The sequence below is a fragment of the Eptesicus fuscus genome, chromosome 10, assembly GCF_027574615.1.
Source record: "Eptesicus fuscus isolate TK198812 chromosome 10, DD_ASM_mEF_20220401, whole genome shotgun sequence".
NCBI classification, from domain to species: domain Eukaryota; kingdom Metazoa; phylum Chordata; class Mammalia; order Chiroptera; family Vespertilionidae; genus Eptesicus; species Eptesicus fuscus.
This window is the reverse complement of record NC_072482.1, coordinates 88,291,438-88,317,443: the sequence shown is the minus strand read 5'-3', so window position 1 is coordinate 88,317,443 and position 26,006 is coordinate 88,291,438. Positions and strand designations below refer to the sequence as shown.

Genomic DNA, 26,006 nt, shown 5'->3' with positions numbered 1-26,006 from the left:
GCCTTGCTTTGGCCAAGTATTTTAAACAATCAGAGCAACATCTATGTATGTGCTGACATTTTAGTACTAGTAACAAGTGGGTAAGAATCCATGCAGTTAATGTGGAATCTTTTGTGTATTTCTTGTCAGTCTGTTAACTAATTTCAGTTTGAATTATTGTAAGCATGTGATTGGATATCTATTTATATGTATAACTACTTATCAACATATATGCATTTGTGTTCTTTGTTTTTCTTTATAGTTTCTTATTACTACAGGAGATAATCTAGATTACCTTGATGGTGTTCATACAGTGTTTGGTGAGGTGACAGAAGGCATGGACATAATTAAGAAAATTAATGAGACCTTTGTTGACAAGGATTTTGTACCATATCAAGATATCAGGTGTGTTTACAATTTACTATCTGAATGTACTAGAATGTTTTAATACTGTGATGTTTGACATGGTAGTGGTGATGTTATGTGAAAGACTGTTTTTTGAATAAATGTAAATTAATATAAGACTATAAGAATATTTATGTTTTTACACTTTTATGTTTTTACACTTGTACTAATTATTTATAATTGCATATGCTGGGAGGAATTATTAAGCCTTTAATTTAGTATTTAAAAATTCAGATTATTAAGAAATACGGCAAAAGTACTAAGAATTAGACATATTATTTTAGAGTAATGCAGAGTAATAAATATATCAAACAATCAAAAACAGTAACACTAATTGTGACAGTGTACTCTAGTACCATCCTGGTGCAGTAAAATTTTTAAGAGCTTATAGTTTTTTGGCTTTAGGGATACATAGACATTTGTTAAAATATTTGCAATAAGTAAAACATAGATTCTGAAGCAATGTAACGTTAACATTTGACATGGATTTATTTTGTAAGGATTAATCATACAGTGATTTTAGATGATCCATTTGATGACCCTCCGGATTTATTAATTCCTGATCGATCACCAGAACCTACTAGGGAACAACTAGATGTAAGTTGAGTCCTCTTGTGATTGAATGTCCATGAATATTAATGCTTTGCATACCTTTTTCTTTTTAGCCTATTAAAACATTTCTTCAGAATGCCTATCTTGCTTGATCAATTATTTTAGGATAAGTGTAAAGTTCTTTTTCTTTTCTATGGAGGCAATTCATTTTTCTAGCTATGTTTTTATCATAATATCCTTTCTTCAGTTTCTGTTCCACCAGAAGAGCCTTAGTTCTGGAAGCTTATATGATTACTTTGGGAAAATGTTTTGTTTTGTTTTTAATATTCTAACTAAAATTTCAAGAATTTTAGGCTAAATTAAACTATCATCCTTTAAAATAATTTTTCAACTGGGACATACTCTGAAGCCAGGCTAGAACCCAGAAATTTCTGTGGAATAATGCACACTTTTTCCTCAGATATTTTAAAGTATAAATTTCTGCTTATGAGACTTCCCTTAAAGCTAACTTTATCTTTATAATTGGATTTGATGCTTAGTTTCTAACATCATTTGTCTTCTGCATTCAACACTTAGTTGGATACAGATAGTTTCTATGTAAATGTTTATTTTGAGGTAATAAATTAGAAGATTAGTCTGGCTAATATTATTGAATTAATTTACATCAATTTTCAGAGGTAAGTTTCACATACGTGAAACAAATGAAGTTAATCTATTCTAATGCATTTGATGGAACTAAGAATAAAGCATAATGACTCAGATTTTTCTGTTTTTTTAAAATTATATATACACATATACTAGTATAAGATAAACTTTTGTCTTACAGAGTGGTCGAATAGGAGCAGATGAAGAAATTGATGATTTCAAAGGAAGATCAGCTGAAGAAGTAGAAGAAATAAAGGCAGAAAAAGAGGCCAAAACTCAAGCTATTTTATTAGAAATGGTAAGTAATTTTCTTTGTTCAAATAGTTGTTCAATAATATATTTAATACATACTTACTGTTGGTTTATCTACTTCTGGCTTTTTGATAGTTTTAAAATATAAAAATTTAGCTAAGAGTATTTTTCTGGGTTAGATTTTGTATAAAATAATAATACATGAAAGTAAACAAATTTGATTCCACTATTAATAAAGTGCCAAGTGCCTTTTTAAAAAATGGGGAATGGATATCCAACTTACAAATATTTATGGATTTTAATTGTTATACTCATCATTTTAAAAGAGCGTTTCTTGGATTAAGTTTTATGTATATTAACAAATAATTTTTTGTACAACTCAAGTATTGAGATTAAATATTAGAATAGTAGTTACAGGATAAAATAAACCTGGGTAGAACTGAGAGAAAGAGAGAAACATCGATATGAGAGAAACATTGCTTGCCTCGGCCCTGACCAGGATCGAACCAGAAACCTAGATTTGTGCCCTGACCAGGAATCATATCCAAAACCTTTTGGTACATGGGACGATGCTCCAACCAACTGAGCCACCCGGCCAGGGCTCATAGTCTATTGTAAAATTCATATAGCATCATCAGTCTGAAGGAATAAGTATTAAAGACTATAATTCAGTAATAACTTTATTGAATTAAAAAAAAAAAGGAAAATAATACATTTTAATGAGCACATAGTATCAGAGAACATTGACCCAGAACAATCAACACCGAGTCAAATTATAAGAAAAATAATAAAAACTGGGCAACAAGAATAAGTGACATATAAGGGAAAGAACATTAGTTTATCATCAGAATTTTCAGCAGCAAAATTATAAGAAGTTCATGCCTGAAGAAAATGGGCTAATGTGTTTTTTAAAATTTTTTATTTGCAGATAATTTTAAATTTATGGAAAATTTACAAAAAAATAATGTAGAGAACTTCTATATACTTTTTACCCAGACTTACCAATTTTTAAATTTGCCACATCTGCCTGATCATTCATTCTCTCTCCTCTCCCTCCTCTCTCTCCTCTCTCTCTCTGTTCTCTCCTTCTTTATGTTTCTGATGATGTATGTACATGCACTTACTATTTTTTCTGGACCATTTGAAATTAAATTGCAAACTTCCCTCTTTACCTCCTACATCACTTATATATTTCCTGAGAGCAACAATATTATTCTACATATTCACTGTACAGTTATTGAAATCAGGAAATTAAATATTGATAGAAATTGCAGTTCATGCTCCAATCTTGTCAGTTATTTCGGTAATATTCTTTATAGCTCTGCCCCTCCCCACCCCTCCTCAGTCTAGAATCCAGCTTTCAAAACCTGTCAAGCCCAGAAGGGTGATGCATATCTTTGTTTAATGGGATACATCAGTGAAAAAAAGTTTTGCCTTTGTGGAACTTATGTATTAGTATAAAGCCCATTATTATTAACTAAAGTCTATAATTTACTTTAGGATGAACTCTTTGTGTTGTATATTCTATGGATTTTGACAGATGCCATGTATCCACCATTATAGTATCACACTGAATAGTTTCATTACTCCCCTAACTCATCTTCGTTCCACCTCTTCATCCCTATCTCCCACAACCTTTGATAACTACTGATCTTTTTTGACTGCATCATTTTTGCCTTTTTTCAGAATGTCATATAATTGGAATCATACAGTATGTTACTTTCAGACTGGCTTCTTTCATTTAGCATTATGTGTTTAAGGTTCTTCCATGTCTTTTGATTGTTAGTGTACTATAGTTTGTTTATCTATTTACCTATTAAAATACCAGTTGCTTCTAAGTTCTAGCAAGTATGAATAAAGCTGCTGTAAACATTTGTGTGTATATTTTTGTGTGGACATTTTTTAACTCATTTCTATAAAACCTAGGAGTGCAATTGCTGGGTTGTATTGTTTAGCTTTGTGAGAAACTGCCAAACTAGCAATAAATGAGAGTTCCTGTTGCTCTCTCTCATTTCCAGCATGTGGTGTTGTCAGTGTTTTGGATTTTAACCATTCTAATACATGAGCCTGTCCTTTTTGGTCCTCACTATTATCTTCTATTTTCTGTGCACATCAGTTTCTCTTATTTGTGTGTAAATAATATAATGATAATTCAACTAGTGTTTTGCATTATCAACCAGTGTTTTGAACTTCATAACTGTTAAGAGTATTTTAAATTTCCTTGTTATCTTTGACAAGTAGTATAGTAAGTATTTTCCTAACATTAAGTTTTTTTATTTGTGCTTCCTTGAGTTGTGGTATTTCTGCACTGTAGGTGCTTTTGGCGATTCTACTGATTTGCTCTTCCCCATATGTGCTGTGATGCTTCTTATTGGACATGGGTGGTGCTTGTTTTTAATAGGCTTTGAAAACACTGAGAAGATCTTATTGGTGGTGTTTCTTCTTGCTGTTTCTGATTTTCATGATTTCTTTTTGTTTTAGCATGTTTATTGAAGAGGAAATGCTTTATGTGATAATCTTATGAGAAATCATCTCTGAGAGTTTTTGAATGAAGGAATATTGTTTTCCCCATCTAAAGGCCATGGGAAAATAATTTTCCCACAATGAAACCTACACCACCATGGTTTTCTCTGACTGTTGCCCTCACTGCTTCTTCAGTGAGAAGTGGAATGCTCTGCTCAGTGCAGTGGTTGACTGTGAAGTTGACTCAATGTGACTGAAGGAGAAGATGATAGTGAGGGTGAGAATGAAAAGCTAGAAACACTATTCAGGAATTATTGCTGTTCATATTGAACAATAATGTGGAAAGAACTGGTATTACTAATCACATAAGGCTATATTTAATAAGATAATATTTTTCAAAAGTTTAAAATCAAGGAAAACCAAGAAGCAGGATATTCATTATATCTGGTAAGAGAGGCAGAGGGGTAACGGGATCAGGAGACATTTTAGTTCTTAGCTATTGTCATCATGGCCGTTTTTTTATGTTTATGTTTTATAACTTAGATATACTTTACATAAATTCTGTTTTAATATATCAAATAGGAAAAAGTGAAGATAAAACCCAGATAAACTTGGAGTCAAATCCCAACTCAGTTGCTTATCACTGTGTGGCTTTGGGCAAGTTAGTTATTTAACCTTTTTGAATTTCACTTTCACAAAATGGATTATTATTTTAAGCATTATTTTAAGAATTGTCAGTAATGAATTTTGAGATCTTATTTAGATTTCTTTTTCTGAACCTGCAGTTTATAATATAGATGTTTTAGGAAAATTGGCATTTTGATGTGGATAGAGTATTTAGAATGGAAAATAAATAAAGGAATTGATTTATATTTTTGTTTGTTTATAATTTAGGTGGGAGACTTACCTGATGCAGATATTAAACCTCCAGAAAATGTCCTGTTTGTGTGTAAATTGAATCCAGTGACCACAGATGAGGATTTGGAGATAATATTCTCAAGATTTGGACCAATAAGAAGGTAATCTCTAGAATTAGTGAAAGATTTTAGGAAAATTAGATATTAATTTGTGGCCTTCTAATGATATATTTCTGATGAAGCTATGAATCTAGGTGAATTTTGTACAGGTGAATTTTACAGTTGAATCTTTGGGACAAAGGGAAGAAAAATAATGTATGTACATGTGTGTAAGTATATACTGTATAAGAATATATACATATAGCCCTTGCTGGTTTGGCTCAGTGGATAGAGTGTCGGCCTGCGGACTCAAGGGTCCCAGGTTCGATTCCAGTCAAGGGCATGTACCTTGGTTGCGGGCACATCCCCAGTAGGGGGTGTGCAGGAGGCAGCTGATTGATGTTTCTCTCTCATTGATGTTTCTAACTCTCTATCCCTCTCCCTTCCTCTCTGTAAAAAATCAATAAAATATATTTTAAAAATTATATATGTGTGTGTGTGTGTGTATAATAATCTGGCCACTCAGTGTGTGTGTGTGTGTGTGTGTGTGTATATATAATATGTGTGTGTGTGTGTGTGTGTACACACACACACACACACACACACACTGAGTGGCCAGATTATTATGATCTCTGAACCCATAATAATCTGGCCACTCAGCATATATCCTATATAATAAAAGGCTAATATGCAAATTGTCCCCTTGACCAGGAGTTCTGCCAGCAGGCAGGCCAGCCAACCACCCATGTCCCCTCCCCATGGCCAGGCTGGCCGGACCCCACCTATGCACGAATTCATGCACCGGGCCTCATATATATATATATGGCCAGATTATTATGCGTTCAGAAATCATAATAATCTGGCCACTCAGTGTATATATATAATTGAATGATTTTCCAACACATTTTCACAGAAGGTGGATGGAACAGTTTAAATTTAGTATTGAAAACATTTTATCTCATTTATATTCTCCTTAGAATTACCAGCAATCTGTATCAAAATTAATTTGAATCTAAATTTTCCCAAATATTTCTTTTGGCTAATTTCCTCTGCATTGTTAATGCAAAAGTCTACTAAGTTAGTATTCCTGTGAGAAAGGGAAATATTTTATAATTAATTATAAAGTATTTTATGGCCCTGGCAGGGTGGCTCAGTTGGTTGGAGCATCGTCCCATACACCAAAAGATTGCGGGTTAGATCCCTGTTAGATGCGTATAGGAGGCAACCAATTGATGTTTTTCTCTCACAGCGATGTTTCTCTCTCACTTTCTCTCTCTAAAATCAATTTTAAAAAATTATTATTATTATGTTCAGAATTTCATTTCATGATTTTCTCCCATGAAGCCATTCTTAATTCTTCCTGTTGAAATAAAAATCTTTCTGTAAATGACTACCCAACTTTATTCCTTCACCTACTTACAATATATCATATTTATAAAAAATATTCCTATACTGCTGCTTTTTATTTTTCAATTTTAGATATATACTGACTTCCTGCTAAGCAAGATGGGGATTTTAACTCTATTACTGACTTCCCATGTTCATTCTTCCAACTACTTTGGTTATGTCATAATTTTGGTTAGGTCATTGTTCAATATTTACATTTTAATGTGTATGTAACTACTGTAACAGCTTTTGTATTTTCTTCAATGTGATTACTTTTCCTTTTTCTCACAATGTTTTATTTTCTTGTTTCTTTAATGTAAAATGAGACTTAGGATATGTCAGGAAAAGGACAAGCCAGTCGTTTTCAGCTCTACCTTATTGGCCTTTTCTCTTGGTTGTTAAGGTGGATTAGTTCTGCAGACTAGCTATACTTGTGGGGTTAAATTTGAGCTTGGTTTATATTAAAATTCAAAAACTCCAAAGCATACACTTACTAAACATGTGCAGTATGTGTATGAATGTGCATACATTATTCTAACAGTAACATTAGATATTCTATAATTTATCTACATATGGGGACTAGAAATGAGTTATGATAGTAAAAACTTTTTAGCAGTAGTTTACTTTTGCTACAGGCAAATTAAATATTTTTATCTTATTCTTCCTTCAGTTCTTCGGGAATTTAGTGCTGCAGGCCTATATAGGGCATTTAGAGTAGAATTAGATAATGTGATTCCTAGGCTGGTGAACTAGTTAAAAAATTGTTATTGGAAAATTTAACTTTATCTTTTAATAACTGTCTTATTTTGTTCTTCGCTTATGAAGCGTGAGAGTGAATGCCTTTTTAAAAAGTCACTTCTCCCAAACTTTCTTTCAGTTGTGAAGTTATTCGAGATTGGAAGACAGGAGAATCCCTCTGTTACGCTTTTATTGAATTTGAAAAGGTAGGTCATAATAAAGATCTATTAAGTTTGATATATTTTTGTTCTTATATGGTTTTAAAATGTGAAAATTATAGAACTCGTTCTAGTCCCTAAGATTAGGAAATTATTGTGTCCTTTCTTTAGGCACCAAAGAAAACTAACTGTATTATAGTCAAATAGGGGATAAATTCAACATCTGTTGATGTTAATGTATGTACCTTTACATTAGACTCAGGTGCAGTCTGTGTTCATGAATCTTGAAAACTTCAAAGTTTTAGTTAAAGTCCTTCATACTCTATAAATGATTTTTCAGTGTTATTCAGATAGATATAATCGAGTAAAGAAAGAGAACTGGACTGGGTGTTAAGTTCTAGATATTAATCTGAGCTTTGTCACTAACCAGCTATTGTATGACATTTGGCAGTTTAGAACTCTTATTTCCAGGTGTTAATGTCCTTATAAATAAAGCTTGTATATTGGATTAGATGGTACCTTCTAGGTCTAAAGTAATAATGATAACTTATGTTACTCAAATAACTTTCTTTAAGCCAGGCATTATGCTACCTGACATGCATTTAATCTTTACATTTAATCTGTGAGATAGGTACTGTCCTCCTTTTCCAAATAAGTAAATTGAGACACATAGTGATACCTGGCATTTAAAATCATGTCATACCTGGGATCTGAACTTACATATAAGTTATTTAAGTGTGAACTTAAATAAGTTCACTTTGCTTTTTGCCAAAGTATTTATTGACCCCCTTTTATATATCAGTGTGGTAAGTCCTAGGACTACAAGATGAATAATGGAGGGTTGGGAAGACAGGCACCTAACAAATTTTACCTAGATATTGTCAGGTGAACCAGAAATGGTATCTACAAGGTACATTGGTGCTTTGGTTTGCTATGGATACTTCTTATAGACCTGACAGTGTCATTCCATCATTGACACTATAGGATATATTATTTACTCATTTCATTTCATTTCATTTATGGCACATAGACTATTGACTGCCTATGTTTTTCAGTCTTCTGCAGGTATACCATTTTCCATGAATATGTAGTGCAGTTCAACTTTATAGAATCTATGAGTTCTTTATCATGATTCAGCATTTCCATTTTTGAGGTGGATCTTTTGTGACCTTTATCATTTCTTGAAAATCAGATTAAGCTACATCATTCTGCTTCATAATTTCTCATGGCCCGTAGCCTCTTTGTAAGTGTTCATCATTTAGTTTGTATTTTTGCATGTACAGCAAGTTCTATATGTTTTGGATAGTCTGATCCCCCAATTTTTTAAACTGAAGAGTAAAACACATACAGAAAATGTATAGCTCATGGGTAAACAGCCTGACAAATTACCACAAGTTATTATACCAATGTAGAACCATCACTCAGGCCAAGAAATCAAACATTAGCAGGAAAAAATTATCAGGATCCCAGAGCCCTCTTTGTGTCCCCTGCAGATAATTTCTCCATCACTGCTACTCTGACAGCATAGGTTGGTTTTGTCTAATTTTAAACGTGATATAAATGTCAACACGTGTGTATTTTGTATTCAGCTTTATTTGCTCAGTGTTATATTTGTAAGATTTATATATGTTATTGTATGTAGTTTTAACATTTTTGGTTAATTTTTATTGACGTATGGTGTTTCATTGTAGAGAGAGAGAGAGTGTGTGTGTGTGTGTGTGTGCGTGTGTGTGTGTGTGTGTTTGACACAATCTGTGAATTATAGAATACTCCTCTGGGTCAGCATCCATAATCAATCACAAAAATAGTTCTTCATTGAAACAAATGAATAGTCATACTAAGTGGGATAACTTAAGGCCAAGGCCTCCCATTAGGTCAGGTTTTGCTGTCAAATGGATTTTAACACCAAAATTTATAAAAACAACTTTAAATTTCCAGGATATTTATGGGTTTTGACTAAAAGGGCTTGTGGATTTGTATAAGACAATTGGTGCCTGGGAGGTGAGGCTCTGGTTGAGCATCAACCCATGAGCCAGGAGATCAGACACTGTTCAGTTCCCGGTCAGGGCACATGCCTGGGTTGAGGGCTCGATCCCCCATAGGGCGTGTGCAGGAGGCAGCCGATCAATGATTCTCTGTCATCATTGATGTTTCTATCCCTCTCTCTGGAATCAATAAAAAAAATAAAAAAAAAGACAATTGGTAAGTATATGTATGTCCACTACAGTTGGACTGCCTCAGTTCAAATCTTGGACTCACCCTTGCCAACTGTGTGACCTTTGGCAACTTGAGTACTTTTGTGAACTTCTCTTTTCTCTTTGAGAAAATGTAAGATAATAATAGATAGTACCTCATACAGTTGTCATCAGAGTTCATTGAGGTAATAGATACAAATCATTTAATAGCATTTGGTTGTAGTAAGCATTCAAATCTTCATTTTGTAACAACATATTTTGTATTTTCAGTATTCTGAAAAATTTTCATAAAGATTTATGCTTAGTTTTTGTTTGTTTGTTTGCCTGCCTGCAGATGTGGTTTATTTTGTTTGCACACAGTTTTTTTCAAAAATCTAAATTTATTGACAACACATTATAAAAATCTGGGTTTTAAGTTTCTTCTGCCAAAATCAGAACATTTGGCACTCCCACCCCAATATCTCCATAGCAACCAACAGCTGTAGCTGTGGGAGCCAACCCAGTGATGTTCAACCTTGATAGCACAGTCAGATCATATGAGGCTCTTGTTCAGAAATACCGATGCCTGAGCCCCAGTGCAGACTGACATCATTTTCAGCAGCAGCAGTCGCAGCAGATGTTTACTGAGTGCTTGGAAAGCACCCTGGAAAGAAAGCTGACATATAAAATACATTCATGTTGGGGACACAGAACATGTGTGAAAATTATGATAACCACACAAGATACAAGATCAGCTTAGCACCAAGTGTGGTATATAAAGCAGTGGTTCTAGCTTTGCTGCCTATTTGAACTACCTGGAGGGCTTTGAAAAATCCTGATGCCCAGGTGTGCACCCCAGACCAATTACATTGAAATCGAGAAGGAAAAAAGGAAGTCAGGCATCAGTATTTTTTTAAAGCTGGGATCCCAATGCACAGGAACATTTATACTTAGTTTTTTATAACTATAGGAAGAAGATTGTGAGAAAGCATTCTTCAAAATGGACAATGTACTTATAGATGACAGAAGAATACATGTGGATTTTAGCCAGTCTGTTGCAAAGGTTAAATGGAAAGGAAAAGGTATGTTGGTTTATTTCTTTTCTTTTTTTTCTGTTCTGTTTTCCATGCTTTGTGTGTGTGTGTGTGAGTGTGTGTGTGTGTGTGTGTGTGTGTGTGTGTGTGTATTTTAAGCTGATGATTAATATATTTTCTATGTTTGACTATATTGTAAACTAGAGGCCCGGTGCACGAAATTCGTGCACGGAGGGGGGTTGTCCCTCAGCCCAGCCTGTACCCTCTCCAATCTGGGACCCCTCAAGGGATGTCCGACTGCCCGTTTAGGCCCAATCCCTGGGATCAGGCCTAAACGGGCAGTCGGACATCCCTCTCACAATCCAGGACTGCTGGCTCCCAACTGCTTGCTTGCCTGCCTTCCTGATTGCCCCTAACCGCTTCTGCCTGCCAGCCTGATCACCCCATAACCACTCTGCTGCCAGCCTGTTTGCCCCCAACTTCCCTCCTCTGCCGGCCTGGTCACCCCTAACTGCCCTCTCCTGCAGGGTTGATCACCTCCAACTGCCCTCCCTTGCAGGCTTGGTCCCTCTCAACTGCCCTCCCTTGCAGGCCAGGTGCCTCCCAACTGCCCTCTCCTGCTGGCCATCTTGTGGTGGCCATCCTGTGTCCACATGGGGGCAGGACAGCTGGTTTGCCCTGAAGGGTGTCCCTGATCAGGGTGGGGTACCCTTGGGGCATGGGGCGGCCTGAGTGAGGAGCCTGTGGTGGTTTGCAGGCAGGCCACGCCCCCTGGCAACGCAAGCAGAGGCCCTGGTATCTGGAATTTATTTTCCTTCTACAATTGAAACTTTGTAGCCTGGAGCGGAGCCAAGCCTGGGGCTCCCTCCGAGGCCCGCAGGCATTTGTGTTGGGGTTATAATTGAAACTTTGTTGCCTTAAGCGGGTGGGCCTGGCCAGGGAGTGTGGAAAGCTTTGCTTCCCTTGTTGCCGGCGGCAACCCTGGCCTGCTCTCTCAAGCTCCATTCTGCCGCCATTTGTTTAAATTTGTTTACCTTCTATAATTGAAACTTTGTAGCTTGAGTGGAGGGTTAGGCCTGCAACGGCTGGCAGAAAGCTTGGCTTCCTCTGTTACCTAGGAAACCTTGCTCTCTGTGGCTGTAGCCATCTTGGTTTGGGTTAATTTGCATGCTCGCTCTGATTAGATGGTGGGCGTGGCTTGTGGATGTGTCGGAGGTATGGTCAATTTGCATATTTGTCTATTATTATATAGGATTACTTGTAATTACCCACTACAGGCATGACATTTTTCCAAAGTAATTATTATGTTTGTGGTGGTTTGGTTCTTCTAGATGCAAAACCCTTAATATGTTTTGCCTAAAGTTTGTTTTATGTTTAGAATTTCCTTTCATTTTATGTCTTTCCCTGTATACATTTTATATACTATCACAACACCTCCCTGTGTACCTCCAGTTTACTTTTCTTGTACATTCAGTCTTGGGCCCTTCTGTAGGAAGCCCTCCCACTAGGAGCATTTCCTCATTTGTGTGGAGGAGACAGGAAAGGCAAGGCATCCAGCAGGTCTGGGTCATGGGTAGGAGCTGAATCCATCTGGCAGGAGGCCAGGCTTGAGAGTAGAGAGGCCGTATGGAATGCTCTCTCCTTTCCTGCCCTGCCACTGTAGGCCAGTCAGGATTTAATAATAGGTTCTGTTTTTCTGAAGAGATCATTGTTGATTTAATTTTTGGCTCTTGGGAGGAATAAAGGTGTTCTTACGCAAGAATTTTAAAGCAGAGACACCAACCCTCCCATCTCGCATCTCAGCAAACTTCTACACACATCCTGCTGTCCCCTATCTGCTTTGTGCTCTGTTGAGATTTGGGGACAATGTTTCTTTTGACAGATCACAGGTCTTTAAAGCCTCACTTCTTCCAAACTTGTAAGTTTCTTGCATCTCAGACTCAAGTCCCAAACCCTTAGTTTCCCTTGGTCTAATGTTCTCATGGATATAATGGCTTCACTTAAACACTGCATTATTTTCCAGTGAACGTATGTATGCACTGTGTCGTTTAGAATTTGACAGTCTGGTGTTGTAATATTCATGTATTTCATTAGGTGGCAGCATATGGCTACCAGTTAAAATAGTAATGGAGAATGAATTATTATGATTCTTTTGTTCTCTTCTCAGCCTTTTTCTAGCCCCTGATATACACTGAGTGGCCAGATTATTATGATCTCTGAACGCATAATAATATGGCCACTCAGTGTATATCCTATATACTAAAAGGCTAATATGCAAATTTTCCCCTCAACCAGGAGTTCGACCAGTAGGCAGGCTGACCAACCGCCCATGTCTCCTCCCCCTGGCCAGGCTGGCTGGACCCCACCCATGCACAAATTCATGCACTGGGCCTCTAATATATATATCACACACACACACACACACACTGAGTGGCCAGATTATTATGCGTTCAGAGATCATAATAATCTGGCCACTCAGTGTATATGCCACTTATAAAATCGCTCTTGTATATTATACCTCTTATAAAGTAATTTCTGTTCTTGATTAATTAGGGGATTTTTCTTACTAAGTTTTTTCTTCTTTTTTTAATAAATAGGTGGAAGATATACCAAGAGTGATTTTAAGGAGTATGAAAAGGAACAGGATAAATCATCTAATTTGGTTCTAAAAGATAAAGTGAAGCCCAAACAGGAGTATCCTTCACAGGAAGCAGTTAGTCAATATGTGTTGACCATGCACTCTGTGTAGAGTACTGTGCGATATGTTATAAAAAGTCACAAAGGCTGTAGAAAAGTCCCTAAGCCAGATGGTTTGTGAAGGAGTCATTATGTTTATCTCTTTTCACTGTCTTATATATACTTTGCTTTTTCAGTGTGTTCTCTATTATGTGGAGAAAGTTAGGGTTGAAATAAATCTTTAGCCTTCTTTTTCCTCCCTACTCTTAGTTTAAAGTTAATACTTATTTGCAGAAGATCTTCAGGTAAGATTCATATTTTCTCTATATAATTGCAATATTTTAAATTCCTCATAGTCAGAAATTTCTTTATTATAGCTAACCAAATCCTTTGTGCTAACCTTCCTCGTATGTTTAACTTTGGAGATGGTGAATATGTAGACAGCAAAATCCTGTTGTCTTTACATAATTAGGCTGCTTCTTTCTGCTTAATACATTGTCAGTCTAGCAACAAATACTTGTTGGGCTTCTCTTGTGTGCAAGAGTTGACTTTTATAGGATTAAAGACATTCATTGACTTGACCATTTTATTTAGGTTTTTCCAAGTTTTAGGTTGAGACAAGTAAGGAGCAATGAAACATACTGTTCATATTATGTCATTTTAATTTTTCATTGATGTTCTCATAAATTTATCACTCCACACATTGTAAAGCTTACTTCTTTTATGATTCTTTCTTTAAATGGTTTCTTTGTTTTCTAGTTTCTGTTGGTGTTTTAGGGGTTCTCTTTTCCCATACTGTACATGGAACATTTCTTTTCCAAGTAGTCATCAAGGAAAGATGAATATTGGGCTGACTGTTACGTACTTACAGGCTTGGTGCACGAATTCATGCATGGGTGGGGTCCCTCAGCATGGCCAGCAATTGGGGCCAATTGAGAGGGCTAGCCAGCTGGGGAAGAGACTGTGGGAGGTTGGCTGGCTGGCACCCCCCCATCGGGGTTGATTGGGGGAGCCAGCTGGCCAGGGGGTGGGACCGTGGGAGGTTTGGCCCCAGCAGCAAGCTAACCAACAGCCGATTCCGTGAGTAATCGGGCTCCCTCCTCCCTCCTCCCTCCTGTCTGGGTCCGGGGTGCAGGTAAACCAGATTCGGGGCTGTCAGGGTCCCAGCAGAAAGGTCTGGGTCAGTGCATGTCATAGCTACTAGCCAGTCATTTGGTTGTTCCCTCCAGCCACTGGCAGGCACCCGGGACCTGGGCTTCGTCCAGAAGGTCGTCCAGAAGGACGTCCAGTCTAATTAGCATATTACGCTTTTTTTTATTATAGACTAGAGGCCTGGTGCACGAAAATTCGTGCACTTGGGCAGTTGGGGGGGTGTCCCTCAGCCCGGCCTGCACGCTCTCACAGTCTGGGACCCCTTGGGAGATTTCCGACTGACAGCTTAGGCCCGTTCCCTGGGGGATCAGGCCTAAGCTGGTGGTCAGATATCCCTCTGGCAGCCCAGGAGCCCTCAGGGGATGTCTGACTAATGGCTTAGGCCTGCAGGGAGCAGACCTAAACTGTTAGTTGGACATCCCTAGTGCTGCCACGGAGTCAGGAGAGGCTCACCACCGTCGCTGCACTGGTCAGCCATGAGCCAGCTTCTGGCTGAGCAATGCTCCCCCTGTGGAAGCACACTGACCACCAGGGGGCAGCTCCTGCATTGAGTATTTTCCCCGTGGTGGTCAGTGCGCATCATAGTGACCAATTGTTCCTGGTCATTCTGCCATTAGGGGTAATATTGCATATTATCCTTTTATTATATAGGAGGATAGATTTTTAAAACAGTGTTGATTGTTTCCAATACATAAAGCATTCTAGGGGTTAGAGTGGGTAAAGTCTGCAGTATGTATGCTGACATAATCAGCATGAGGAGAGGCTTTCACTTGCAAACAGACCAAACAGTGAGCTAAGATTTAGTCTGAAAAGATAAACATGAGAGAGGATATGATTGAAATCTTAAAATCATAAAAGGTATGGATGAAATACAGTTGAGATTTATTTATCAAATCTTTAAAATGAACTATAGTTAATTTTAGGATAAATACTGGTAACTGCAGCTGGAAGAAGAGGAGTGTGTAGGACAAATAAAAGGAAGTACAGTCGTAGAGTATAAAGTAGAAGCAGGCGACTTCCCCCATAGAATTAGCTCAGGCTCAGAAGAAAGAGTATGTAGTATTACAGTGTTTTGAATTCAAGATGATAGATTACTAAGAGTGAAGAAAGGAAATGAGGCATGTTTGAGAATAAACCTCTAGCCCAGTCTTGTCCAATAGGACTTTGTACAGTGATGGAAACCTACTATATCTCCACTGCCTTATATAGCTACTACTCACGTGTTTAATGAATTTAAGTTTAAACAATTACAGTGAACAGTGCCTGCTTTAGGCTTTTGAAGTTGATGAAAAAGACAGACATGTCCTGGTGTAAACCACTGCTAATTATCCTCAATCGGAATATTGAACAAGAAAAAGGAAATTCATGAGTCTGACCCTGCACTCTATTTCCTATTCTGTTACTAAAACAATGCTGGCTGTGACCCACTAAATGGACTTTGAACTCCATTACTGGATCATGACCAGCATTTTGAAAAACATCTCTCTAAAGCCTTTTGGACAGAGGGAGAAACATGTGAAAAGCTACACGCTAAGATGAAATCATAGGCAAGGGCTCTTGAATTTGTATCTGAAAAAGGAGAAGATCCAGAAGGTGTCCTGGAAACAGTGTGATATGGTGTGCCATAGTATAAAGGAGAAAAGAAGTTAGACATAATCCTATCTAATAAAGAGGGAATATGCTAATTGACCCTCACGCCATCGCAAAGATGGCGACACCCACAGCCAGTAAGGAAGGAATATGCTAATTGACTGCCCTACCCTCAAAGATGGCGGCACCCACAGCCAATAAGTAGAGAATATGCTAATTGACTGCCCCACCCTCAAAGATGATGGCACCCACAGCCAATAAGGAGGGAATATGCTAATTGACTGCCCCGCCCTCAAAGATGGCAGCGCCCACAGCCACAAGTTGGCGGCTCCCAGTCCCCTCAGCCCCGCCGGGGTGGCAGGTGCCCGGCCGCTCCATGCCCCTGCCTCTGGAGTTCCCCAGGCCCCTTAGCCCCCCAGACGCCCAGGGCCGGCCCAAGGTGCAGGCAAGCCTTGGATGGTGGCTGCCCAGCCTCCCATGGATGGCCTGAGGTGCAGGCAAGCCTCGGATGGTAGCTGCCCAGCCACCCAGGGCCAGCCCGAGGCACAGGCAAACTTTGGATGGTGGCTGCCAAGCCGCCCAATGAGGCTTGTGCTGCCGGCAGTGGCAGCAGCAGAGGTGTGACGGGGCGACGCCTTCCCCTGATTGTCAGGTCGCCTCCCACCCCTGAGGGTTCCTGGACTGTGACAGGGAGCCGGCCAGGCTGAGGGCCCCCCTCCAGTGCATGAATTTTCATGCACCAGGCCTCTAGTAGAGTAATAATAGGACAGTACAGGCTGACTAGCCATCTTCTGAAAGTGAAGAGTGCAGTGGTTTCCTGGTTAATCTGAGGGAGAAGTGAGTCACCACTGAGGAAAGCATAGACTGGCATTGTGGAAACAGATAGGACACTCTGGTCCCTAGGGAAGTGTGTCTGCGATTGCTCTAGGCCCACATGCCGCTAAAATGGCCCTGCGTGCGGGGCTTCCTCATAAGCTTTCTTTTGAAAACCACTCTTCTAGCCTTCCTCAAAATCTGTTTTAGGAATTGAGATTATTTTCAGCAGAGGTTATAGTAGTTTTATCTTTTCTCTTATTCTAAGACATGGGTTAGTTTTATTTATATTAGAGAAAATACCTATCTCTGAATTAAAACATTACCACTATTTTTATAACATATTTATGTGGAATTTAAAAAATTCAGTCATTGTTCTACCATCACAAATGATATTTATTTTTCCTTGTTCCTTCAAGATTTGATCTTTGTAAACTTATAATCACTGTATGGTATATATGTTTTTGCTTTGAGCTTTTTTCACTTTTAATTTTTCAGAAACACCTTCCCACGTTTTTCATAGCATTAATTTATCATTGTTAATAACTTCTTTTATAAAATATCATGTTGAAGTACTACAATATAATTGAATCTATAGTTATTACTAGGCTATTTGTTGTTCCTAGTTTATCACTAAAAATAACCCTATTATGTGTACCTTTGTTCATTTGACTTGTTATTTAATTTAATTTTTTACATTAAATCTTTATTGTTGAAAGTATTACATATGTTCCCCCTTTACCCCCATTGACCCCTTCTACTCACCCCAGTCGCCCACTCCAGGCCTTCACCACCCTACTGTCTGTGTCCATAGGTTATACATATATGCATACAAGTTATTTGGTTGCTCTCTTTCCACCCACCCCCGCCTTCCCTCTGAAATGCCACAGAATTTTTATAAATTCTTATTTGAATTTAAGCATAGTAACTGTTGACATGCACTGCTAAATTTCCTCCTAGCCAGGTGAGCTAATTTGCTCCTCATAAGAAGAGTTACATGAATGTACCTTTTATCTTATGTAGCTTTTCTGGCTTTAGAGTTTGTATTATCTTAATTTTTTCTAGTTAAACATGTACCTCATTTTCTAAATTTAGGTTTTCTCATTATTGACAAATGTTTCCTTATTTTTTAGATGCTTATATTTTAATTTGTGGATATTATATGTCCCCCTCCATATTTTTTTGCCCACTTACAGTTGTTAACTGCCTATATACAATCAGGGTTTTTTCCATTTTTTTCTATGTAATGAAAAAAAAAAATGAAACCATTTTGTTTTAGAAATAAACTATACTTGTAAGATGCTTTTATTTTAAAAAGTTACCTTAAACTTCTTGGTCTCCTGTGTTCACCAGATTCTTAGGTTTTGATGTATTACCAGTATTCGTTCTCACGCTTGTCCTTAACTAGCTGCTGCAGTGCAAAGTATGATCTTATATTAGAGGAGCAGTCAGAAGACTCAAAATCAAGTCACTCACACACAAGTAAAAAACACAAGAAGAAAACCCGTCATTGCTCTGAAGAAAAAGAAGATGAGAACTACATGCCAATCAAAAATACTAATCAGGTACTGCTAATGTCCAGACTCAGCTGTGGAGAAATAAATATTTTATCCCTTTATAAATTACATTGTAGTGATGGGCATGTTCTAAGTCTAAAGTGTAGAATGGTTTCACTGGGTAATGAACTTTAATTTTCAAGAATATATATCACAAATTATAAAGATTGCTTTTGGGGGAAGTGGGAGGGAGGGCGGGAGGGGGCAGAGAGAGAGAGAGAGAGAGAAAAAAAAGAAAAAGATAAAGATTGCTTTTGAATTAACTTAGCATGTAGTTTCCCATTGTGGAGCGAGTGATTTCCATACCACCTGTGGACACTCCTTTGTTCCCATGAAAGCAAGTGTGGTTGTGCTCAAATAGTTCTCACTTATCGTTTTATCACCAAGTGTTGTGTGCTGCACCTAAAACTCTTTTTAAAAAAATATATATTTTATTGATTTTTTACAGAGAGGAAGGGAGAGGGATAGAGAGTTAGAAACATTGATCAGCTGCCTCCTGCACACCCCCTACTGGGGATGTGCCCACAACCAAGGTACATGCCCTTGACCGGAATCGAACCTGGGACCTTCGGTGGCTGACGCTCTATCCACTGAGCCAAACCAGCCAGGGCCACTTAAAACTCTTGAGGGTTTAGGATCTGTAAAACGTTTATTCCCTTTTGTATTGTATATATGAAATGAAAACAGTACTCATAATTGAGCATCCGAAAGCTTTCTTTAACAATGCATTTTCTAAGACAATAATAGTAAAAATTGCCCCAAAGAAAATTGATTATAAGAGAAGAAAGCATTTCCAGCCTGCATTTTGGCTCTTAGTTAAATGAAAAACAAACTACACTATAGCTCCTGCTTTTGTTTCACCATGTGAAGGCTTCTGGGCCCTGGTGAAGGAGGAGGTGTCATAGGCCCAGGTGAGAAGGAACTCAAGACGGGAGGATGTCAAGCAGAGACACTAAGGAGAGATGCAGTATGGTTGGCAGAAAAGCCAGGTTTAACTTTCCACACTGCTCGTCATTGATGTGACCTCAACAGGTTACTTACCTTTCTGAACCACAGTTTCCTCTCTGTGAAATTGAGATAATATTTATTACACAGGCATCTTCTTCAGACTAAGTGAAAAAAATGTGTGTGCAATCATTTTCTACACTGGCTTTTGTTACTACTTTTACTTATATAGTCAAATGACTATGTTTTAAATCAGTTGGAGTACTTTCTCTGTGGTAATGCCATTAATTGGATTCATATCACATAAAAATTTTTTAAGGATTGCTTTAAAATTTTTTGTTAGTTTAAAAAATCATTTATATGGTTCCAAAGTAAAATCTACAAAATGGTACATGCACAGAACTGAGCTTCTATCCCTGCCTTCTCCACCTTTTCTCTCCCCCCCACCTTGTAGTTAACCATTTTAATGTGTTTTATTCTTAATTTAAAAAATTTTCACCCAGAAACAAGGAGGCATCGATTGGACTGTCGGGCCTCAGAGGGAGGGTTGGGAAGGGTGGGGGGAAGGGGGGAGAGATCAACCAAAGGACTTGTGTGCATGCATACGAGCCTAACCAATGGTTAAGGACAACAGGGAGGTGGGGGCATCCGTGGGGAGAGGTGTGGGATGGGAATGGGGGGATGAGGACAAATATGTGACACCTTAATCAATAAAGAAATAAAAAAAATTTTTCAGCAAGCATATATTTTATATATATTCTTAGCCCCCTGTTTTCTACATAGCAGATATTCTTATTATTTGCTGTTGTCTAACCAGAGGTATACCTTCTCCTTTCCACAGCCCTTTAGCTATTTAAAGCTTGCCCTCCTTCATGCCCCGGCTTCTGTTTTTAAGTTACGCCTTTGTCAGTCCTTTAAATGATCCGCACATGAATCAGTAATCGCTAACATCTTCAGAGTCTTTACGGTCAGGTGGATACTGTTGGCCCCATTTCACAACAAAGACAGTGAACACGGAAGAGGTGAAGCAGCTTGCCCATAGTTTTACAGCTAATAAATAGTGGAGGCACAATTTAAATTCAGACTTGTACTCCTAACAACTCTACTGCTGCTCTTCTTACCTGGAATATATTTGTCCGTTTTCTTTTCTAAATCTTATTGCTAGTCTAATATAATTTGTCCCATAGTGTAATATTTTAGTGTGATCTAATAGGAACATCTCCTTCTTAATGTTTGTACTCTATTAATAAATTTAGCTTTTTTTTTGTTAATATATTTTTGTTGATTTTAGAGAGGAAGAGAGAAACATCCATGATGAGAGAGAATCATTGACAGGCTGCCTCCTGCCACCCCCAAACTTGGGATCAAGCCCAAATATAGGTCGAGGCTCAACCATTGAGCCACACTGGCCAGGCTACTTAGCTTTTTAAATGGTGGCTATATCACATTTCTATGAATATGTAATGTTTTTCACTAAAAACCCTTAATTATCGCTCCCACCCCATGTATCCTTCAGCTACAGTTCACCATCCTGCACTTATACATGGAATTGTCAATGAATCTAGGCCTGAGATACACACTGGTGTGTCTGAGATGAGGTTTAAAGAAAATCCAAAGACTGGCTGCATTTTAAGTCTGTTATTTCTTCCCCTTATTATGAATCTTTTTCTTTTTTTTAAATTCTCACCCAAGGATATGCTTATTGATTTTAGAGAGAGAAAAGAACGTTGGGGAGGGGGGAGGAGGGGGGAGAGAGAGAGAAAGAAAGAAACATGGATGATTTGCCTCCTGTAGGTGCCCCACCTGGGGATTGAACCCACAACCTAGACCTATGCCTTGAGCAGTAATTGAGCCTGAAACCTTTTTGGTGTATGGGACAACACTTCACCCAGCTGAGTCACCCGGCCAGGGCTTATGAATCTTTTCTATTCTGCTGTTTGCTTACTTAAAACTTTACATTAGCAAATATCCTCATTTGGCACAGAGTAAAAAGCATCAAGTGATATTTTGGGAGAATACTGTTGTTGTTTTTTAGAGAATATTAAGGTAGTTGCCAACTATAGAATTGTTAAATTTCAAATAGTAATCTAACTTTATTTCTTCCTTTAAAGTGTATTAAAGCAGATGGGTGTTTTTTAATTGAGGTAACATTGGTTAATAACATTATTTAAATTTCAGGTGTACAACATTGTAATTTGCTATCTGTGTACACTATAGTGGGCTCACCAGTCTAGTTTCTAGTTGTCACTGTAAGTTTGACTCCCTTTACCAATTTTGCCCCCCACCACCCCCACTCCTCTGGTAACCACCAATCTGTTGTCTGTATCTTTGAGTTACAGTAAATGTTTTTTTATTTTATATTTTCACTTAATAATATAGCTATACTATTTCTTACTATTTTTAATAATAAAACAACATCCATATTTAAGATTTAAGTGGGCCCCAATTTTTTCTATTACTCTGATTCTCATCCTTTTGATTTCAGTCTCAAAAATATAATCATGAAAGGGAATTTTCAATACTAGGTAATTTCTGTGTATAGCTCAACTTTTTCTATTTGTTGCCATTTTGCTTGGTGAGCCTCATTTCCTAAGAATGTTTTAACTTATTTCTTCAAGTTCTTTGTTTTTTATTTAGTGACAACCTTATTGTTCAATTTGAAAACTTCTCTATTTAAATTTTCCACCTGTGTCTTAATTCCAAAGATGGTTTCTGTGTTGTTGAGGTTTGGGTTTTGCTAGAGTTACAGGAAATGAGTCCTCAGCTGTGGGTTGCCTGGCTCAGATGTATTCATATTGGTTGTCAGTCCTCTGTGGTTTTCATAGGTGTTTAGTAGTCTTATAATTTGGGACTCTATTTTTACTGTCATTTTAATCCTTTAATGTTATTTTAGTGATTTAGATTTAGCTAAATCTTTGATTTAATTCCAGTGACCAGAGCAAGGATAATTTTTAGTTAGATTAGACTTTTTTTTTTTTTTTTTTACTTTGAAATCATGGATTGGGTTGGTTACTTTAAATTGGCCACTTTATGTTTTCTTTTCTTTTTAGCTACATGGTAGTTTAATCATCTTCTCTTATGTCTTAAATGTATAAAATGATAGAATTGTTTAAAGTCTGTACTGTACTTAGAGCTTATCTAATACATTTCCTTCACCTTAGATATGAGAGCCTGGCCCCACGGGCCATGGACCTTATAGCTTAGTGGGAAAGCTGGAAGTTTAATGTTTATTTTTATTCAGTCAGGAGTGCGTTTTCTTCATTATTCTTGATCACCCCCATTTCAATTTTATATGTCCAATTATTGATCAATTAAATCATTACTTCCAACCTGTGCAGACCTCAAGGTCAGTTTTCTTATTTCCAGAATGAGGACGATCTTGTACTCCAAAAGCACTTAGCACTGTGCTAGCCCATACTTCGAGGGCCTGTCCCAATGTGTGGCTTCTTCCAGGCACCTGCACTTTCCTCCTTCATGCTCTCAGTGCTCATTCTTCCTTGCTTTTCAGTTTTCACTTACACTGTTTGCACTAGCCTTCTCACTGCCAATCCAACCCAAACCCTCTCAATCTTTGAGGCTCATCTAAGTTCTAACTTTTCTATAAAACCTTCTCTGATAAACCTAATCTCAAGAAATGACAAAGACCATCAAAACCTAAAGCTGCCTGACTTCAAAGCTTGTGTAGCTTTGAAATTACTCCAAGTTGGAGAGGTTTTAAGGTTTCAGTCCATTTCAGATTTTCAGGTTCCTCAATTTTTTCAAAGAATTAAGTACTACATAACTCCCCCCCCCCCCCTTTCTCTTGTTTTAAACTCTTAAAGCATTTAAGTGCCAATATATGTAATGTGCTAGAGATTTTACAGAGTTATACATCAGCTAACTGTCTCTTTAGGTTAAAAGTTTATTGTCTCAACCAATTCAGAAAATAGGTGTACAGACAGAATTGTACATGGCTACATTTTGTATATGTTTAAGAAGCACAAAAATTCTTTTATCTAAGGATGGAATATTTTGTTAGGAAATAATTAGTAAAGGGTTAAACCAAATACCGATTCATGATAAGAACCATAGGGATTGTGTGAGAAATAATGAATTGGTTAGTAATGTTGTATTTCACAAACACTGGTTATAGTGATCACATTAGATCTCTATTCACATACTGCAATCTCCATGCCAGGTGTAATGTACAGTCTCTAGACAGCTATGGAATAACTATGAGTCATTTGCTTAAAATTCAGTCTTTAACCAGGGGTATCCATTACTGTAGATTTTGAACCTTGACATTTACATCTACTTTAATAATATCTATGGTGATAGAGGCGAGACCCTTGGGAGTTTAATCCTTAGGATTTTGCCTTTCCTCTGAGAAACCTTTTAAGAAAGTTGAATTTTACAAACTATCTCTTGAAAGAGCACTGGCTCTGGTCACTTTAGATTTCAGCCTCTTGCTGAGAGAACTCATTTTAATTAAGGGCAGAATACAAGCAGAAATAGAATTATAATCAGCCCTCTCCTATATGGGAAAAGTACTACTGCTACTTACTATGAAGAATAGAACATTTTGGGGGAGTGGAGAAGGGGGAGGTGGAAAGATAACCGTACATAACCAGAATTTTTAGTATTGCAATTTTGCTCTAAAGACCTGTTCTAATTTCAATTGGGCAGTTTCAGTTTTTTGTTTTTGGTTCTGTTCCTTCAGTTTGGCTGAAATAGATACAAACCAATGAGACTGATTAGAAAAATGGTCGAATCTTTTTCTGAATTATTTTTGCTTTTTAATTTACAAAATGTCTGGCATTAGTGTTAGTGTTCAAATTTGAGCCATTACAACTGCCTTCTAATGGTGGGCTTGTCTATAAGTTTTATTAACTGACAGTGATTTTATGAATTCACTTGTAATTCTCTTTATTCCTCTGACAGGATATCTACAGAGAAATGGGGTTCGGTCACTATGAAGAAGAAGAAAGCTGTTGGGAGAAACAAAAGAGTGAAAAAAAGGACCGACCTCAAAACCGAAGTCGTAGCCGATCTCGAGAAAGGGATGGTCACTACAGTAATAGCCACAGATCCAAATACCAAACAGATCCCTATGAAAGAGAAAGGAGTAGAAAGAGAGACCGAAGCAGGAGTCCCAGGAAATCCAAAGATAAAGAAAAATCTAAGTACAGATGAAACATGAAGAATCAGACATGAGTGGCTAAAATACTTACTCTTGTCTAACTAGAGTAATAGATGTTCAGATTTTGTGTCAAAACAGTTAAAGACTCTGCTTGGTTTTTTCCTATATTCTAAGTGTCCCCTTTATAGATTAATACTGATTGTGTGGGGCACAGAAAGACAATAAAGAATTGAACATTTTCTTTGTATATTTTTTTACACTAATTTTATTGTTATAAATAGTAGTCTTCGTTTTTCAAGTCTTTCACATTTTCCACTTTTTAAAAATGAAGTATTTCATACCTACAAAAACACATGTATATATAAGGTATTAAAAATAATTATCTTTGTACCTATCAGCCAGATTAGGAAATGAGTATTACCTGCATTTTGGAAGTCCCTCTCCTTCTCAAGTAATTATTATGAATTTTGTGTTTGTTATTCTCTCACTTGTTCTAGTTTTACAATATATGTATCACTAATTGAAATGTTAAGTTTTATATGTTTTTGAATTTTATATAAATGGCATAATGTATGCTCAGTTCTATGACTTGCTTTTTTTGACTTAGTACTTTATGGGAGTCACTCATTTTTATTGCCGTATAGTTCTACGAATAGACTGCAGTTTATCCATTCTGCTGTGGAGGGATGTTTGGGTTTTGTTGGTTTTGTTTTTGCTATTGCAGATAATGCTGCTATGAACATTGTATATCTAGGAGGGATACTGCTTGGCCATGTGGTATGGAAGTCTTCATTTTACAAGATAATGCAACTCTTCTGCGTGGCTGTACCCATTTATACCCTACCTGTACTATGTGAGTTACCTTTCTTTCACATTTTCTCCAACATTTCTTAATTCTAGGCCTTTTCGTTTTGCCAATCTCGTGGAGGTTAAATGGCATCTTACTGTGGTGTCCAGCAAGAGCACTGTTAGTCCTACCTTTGTTCTTCTGTATGTAAAGTGTCCTTTTTCCCCGCCTGCTTTTCCCTTTTTGAGTTTTAAGCAGTTTGATTATGATGTGCTTGGAGTAGTGTGGTTTTTTTTTTCGTTTTTTTTTTCCATGTTTCTTCTGCTGGGGCTCTTTACCTGTGGTTATAGTTTTCATAAAATTTGGAACAATTTTGTCTATTATTTCTTCGATAATAATAATAATAGTTATTATTATTATTAATAATAATAATAATATTATTATTATTATTATCTTTCCTGTCCTCTCACTGCTTTTCCTCTGGGACTCCAATTGTATGATAGGCCACATTAAATTGTTTCATAGTCTGGTGGGTTTTTTTAAAGTCTTTTCTCTTTGTATGCCAAGTCGGACATTTTCCATTATGTCCTCAAATTCATTAATCTTTTCTCCTGAAGTATCTAATG

The 26,006-nt window shown here is 37.3% G+C and overlaps 1 protein-coding gene across 1 annotated transcript in view; it reads left to right on the top strand.

The window, feature by feature from the left end:
* The window catches only part of PPIL4 (peptidylprolyl isomerase like 4), a 30,278-nt gene extending 4,646 nt beyond the window's left edge, over window positions 1–25,632 (top strand). Inside the window, exons 5-13 of the mRNA XM_008159423.3 lie at window positions 242–384; window positions 885–981; window positions 1,763–1,879; window positions 5,191–5,315; window positions 7,516–7,582; window positions 10,679–10,790; window positions 13,340–13,436; window positions 18,391–18,538; window positions 24,395–25,632. Coding sequence (XP_008157645.2) covers window positions 242–384; window positions 885–981; window positions 1,763–1,879; window positions 5,191–5,315; window positions 7,516–7,582; window positions 10,679–10,790; window positions 13,340–13,436; window positions 18,391–18,538; window positions 24,395–24,646 — 1,158 coding nt within the window. The 3' untranslated portion in view covers window positions 24,647–25,632. The remainder of the gene's footprint in view (window positions 1–241; window positions 385–884; window positions 982–1,762; window positions 1,880–5,190; window positions 5,316–7,515; window positions 7,583–10,678; window positions 10,791–13,339; window positions 13,437–18,390; window positions 18,539–24,394) is intronic.
* The last annotated feature ends 374 nt before the right edge of the window (window positions 25,633–26,006 follow it).